Here is a 3,453-nt window from a genome sequence, read left to right as displayed (position 1 = left end):
AGGAGGGGGAGGGAGAGGAAGACAGGTTGGGGAGTGAAGGACGCTGGGAGCGACACGTCTCCATCGGTGATGATGCCTGAGGGGAGGGGCTCTCTGCGTCGTCATGGCGATGACTAGGGGGGCGGGGCGCTGCAGCTCGTGTGGAGGGAGAACGTCCAGAGGATCCGTCTGACACAAACGTCAACAAACAAAGAATTATCATTATTATTATTATTATTAAATCAAAACTTACGACATTAACTAACAAAAAAAATTGTAGTTTGAACATTTTCAAAGAATAATGTAAAGCAATAAAATATACAATTCGAAAAGTAGAAATTCAAAGAATAATAATTTTTAAATGTTTAAAACAAAAGAATAAAAAAAAAAGTACAAATAACAAAAGATAAAAATCAAGATGAATGTGAAATAAAAATAAAAACTAAACCTACAAAAAACATAATTCAAAATATACAAAAATTTGTTATTATAATAGTAAAATATATTAATAAATATGACTATTATTCATATACAAAAACAGTAAAACATTAAAATTCCAAAAACAAAGAATTACTTTAAAAGTATAGATGAAATATACATTTATAATAAAGAAAAATATGCAAAATAAACAGAAAGAAAAATAAAAAAACTCCTCACCTCCGACTGGCCTCAGTTTGGGAACTCCGCCTGTGAACAGTCCTCCTATTGGTGGAACAGAACCTGAGGGGCTCGCTGCTCCGCTCCCATTGGCTCCTCCTGTTGCTGCTCCGCCTCCTTTAGGCTCTGAGAACCACAACCATTGGACAGGTGAGAGAGGGCTCCGCCTCCTGAGGGCAGGACGTCACTACACTACACCGACACTACGATGACATCACAGACGGGATGAATGAGCGTGTGATAGAAGGCGGGGCGCAGGTGAGACCAGGTGAGACCAGGTGAGACCAGGTGAGACCAGGTGAGACCAGGTGAGACCAGGTGAGACCAGGTGACTACGTCAAACACTGGAATGAGGTGAGATGCAGTGAAATGAAGTGGAGTGAGATGTTAAAGTTAAATGAAGTGTTTACGCTCCCGCGCAGCTCCGATGATCCGACAGCACAACAAACAGTCGAGAACATGTGATCATAATCAACGACATCACAGGTGATCAGCTGCTCAGTCACAGTTTCACTTCACACACCTGGTTTTTACTAGAGTAGAGACTGATCTGGAGTCAGTTTACAGACCTGCTCTGTGCTGGTCTATGATACACTGCACACTTCACCCTCCGGCTGACGTCGCTCACCTCAGCAGCTTTTAATTATTACGTCTCTGCGGCAGCAACAGTCAGAGCGGCAGCCATTTTGTTTTCAGGTTGTCCATCTGTCTGTCTCAATTACGTCATGATATCTCGTAACACCTTGATGGAACTTCTTTAAATTTGGTAAAAGGGTTCACCTGGACTCAAGGATGAACTGGTTAGATTTTGGTGGCTAAACAGGGTGTAACCTGAACTAGTCTGAGGGGAGGAAGTGATTCTTGTTGAAAGTTTTTTATCACTTTCTACCATGTGCTTCAGTTTTTCATGGTTAACTTGTGTAAAGCTGAAGCTCTTACTGTATTTGATCTTTTTAGTTAGTTCTCTGTTTCTTCAGCTGCTGTGACACTTTCTCATTTGATCTTATTCCTACTCATTAACATTAAAGCTCCTCCAGTGTAAAGGTGTGTGTCCATGTGTAGTGTGATTATAGATCAGCTCTAGCTTCTATATTAATACTGTGAAAGTATCAAAGCCTCAGTCCACAGAGAAATGCACACAGCCTGTATTCAGAAACTGAGCCTTAAAACCAGCCGTCAGGACTTCTGGAACTTTGTGATGTCACAACAAAGCAGTCACCAAGCCCCGCCCACCTGGACCCACCATCCAAACCTTGCAGGATTTGGTTTCTTTCTTTGTTTTTACCTGAAATCTGCTTTATTTTTGTCCTTTTTTGTCTCAACTACACTTTCTGTCACATTGAATTGATCTGAATGTTTATGTCACCGTTTAGGAAACGGACAGATTACAAACATGGTGCAGTGACACTAACAGGGGTGGGGCTCTGCTGGAGCAGGACAAAGGGGGAGGGGTCACACTGTACCAATAGAGAAAATGTTGCCGACTGATCGATGAATTGGCTGATAGTTGTGATCAGACTGAGTGAACACACTGAGGGTTCAGACCCTTTCCCACAGGACAGATGAGTTTGGAGTGAAACTCTGTGACAGTGACGTGAAGCAGACGTTTGCTCTGTGGCTGAAACAGCATCAGTTCTGCAGGAAGCTGCAGGATCTGCTCTAACCAGCCGCTCCTCCGCCTGTCCATCAACTCCACACGCAACAGTTTGATGCACTGATTTGAATATCTAAATCCAGACGTCTGAGTATCTAAACCACAGTTAGTCCAAACTGATGAGAGATCAGCCGAGAAAGACAAAGAAGCGAAGCAGAATTATAAAGATAATAAAGAACAAATCAGACGAAGGACAGAGACAAACACCAACAAACAGCCAGAGTCTGTCTGAACAGATAAATGTGATCAAGTATGAGTGACATGTCTTCGTGTCCTCACACAGACCTGATCCTGGATCAGATTCAGCTCAGGGACGCGGTCTGAGCTGATTGGCTGAGAGCTGACGACAGCGTGGTTTGTCCTGATGGTGGCGCTACAGCGGCATAAACATGTTCATGTGCAAATTATTTAATCGACAGTAAACGGTCACGCCGTGTGGTGTGCTGGGACTGGACGCCATCTTGTGAGGAGCGCTCTGTTTACCTGGACCTTTCACTCATAAACTGCTACGTATTTACGTCTCAATACAAACAGGAAATTCTCCATTTAAAAAACCTCAGGTACGTTCAATAATCACACCTGACTCAGTTTTATCCAATCAGACGCCGCCTCATACAGCAGCTGTTTTCATTCAGTGTTTGTCATTTTCAAATTACTGCATCAAACTGTGGTTGAACAACATGATGACGGTGTTCAGCTGTGAGGTTTGGACTCTGTCTGATTATTAATTTGAATGATATAATGAATATTGATAATCAGTGTGTCCTCCTGAGGACAGGAAACATGGCGGCTGTGTAGCTCTGACCCTCAGCCTCCTGCAGTCAGCCTGTAGTATCAGAGAAGGTTTGTGTCTTACTCTCGGAGCTCTTTTCTCCGGCCGTCTTCTTCTGCTCCTCAGACGGCGCCCCCTGCTGTTTAGGCTGGCTCTGTTGCTGGTGTAGGTATTGGTATAAGCGAATGTATGGGTGCTCTGTGGGAGGTGTTTGGCTCTTTGGTGTTTGAGTCTTACTGTCGAGCAGCGGAGCGCTACGGTCGTTCACCACCGACACCTTCTTCAGCTTGGTGCCTTTACAGATGTCTGACAGCAGAGCGCCGCGACCTTTGGCCTCCTCTCTGCTCAGCTTCGGAGGGCTGGTGTTGGCCTGGGCGAGGGGCGGAGGGGC

General features: G+C 44.3%; 1 protein-coding gene across 1 annotated transcript in view; it reads right to left on the bottom strand.

Annotated features, from left to right (window-relative positions):
• Positions 1–3,453, bottom strand: part of LOC111646348 (WAS/WASL-interacting protein family member 2-like) — an 11,875-nt gene that overhangs the window by 6,123 nt on the left and 2,299 nt on the right. Inside the window, exons 3-5 of the mRNA XM_023395826.2 lie at positions 3,147–3,432; positions 637–762; positions 2–168 (exon numbers count right to left, since the gene is read on the bottom strand). Of these exons, the coding sequence (XP_023251594.1) occupies positions 2–168; positions 637–762; positions 3,147–3,432 (579 nt within the window). The remainder of the gene's footprint in view (position 1; positions 169–636; positions 763–3,146; positions 3,433–3,453) is intronic.

This window comes from Seriola lalandi, unplaced genomic scaffold, assembly GCF_002814215.2.
Source record: "Seriola lalandi dorsalis isolate HSWRI2012SDOR001 ecotype SW California unplaced genomic scaffold, Sedor1 jcf7180002054969, whole genome shotgun sequence".
Lineage (NCBI taxonomy): Eukaryota > Metazoa > Chordata > Actinopteri > Carangiformes > Carangidae > Seriola > Seriola lalandi.
This window is presented reverse-complemented; position numbering and strand designations above follow the sequence as displayed.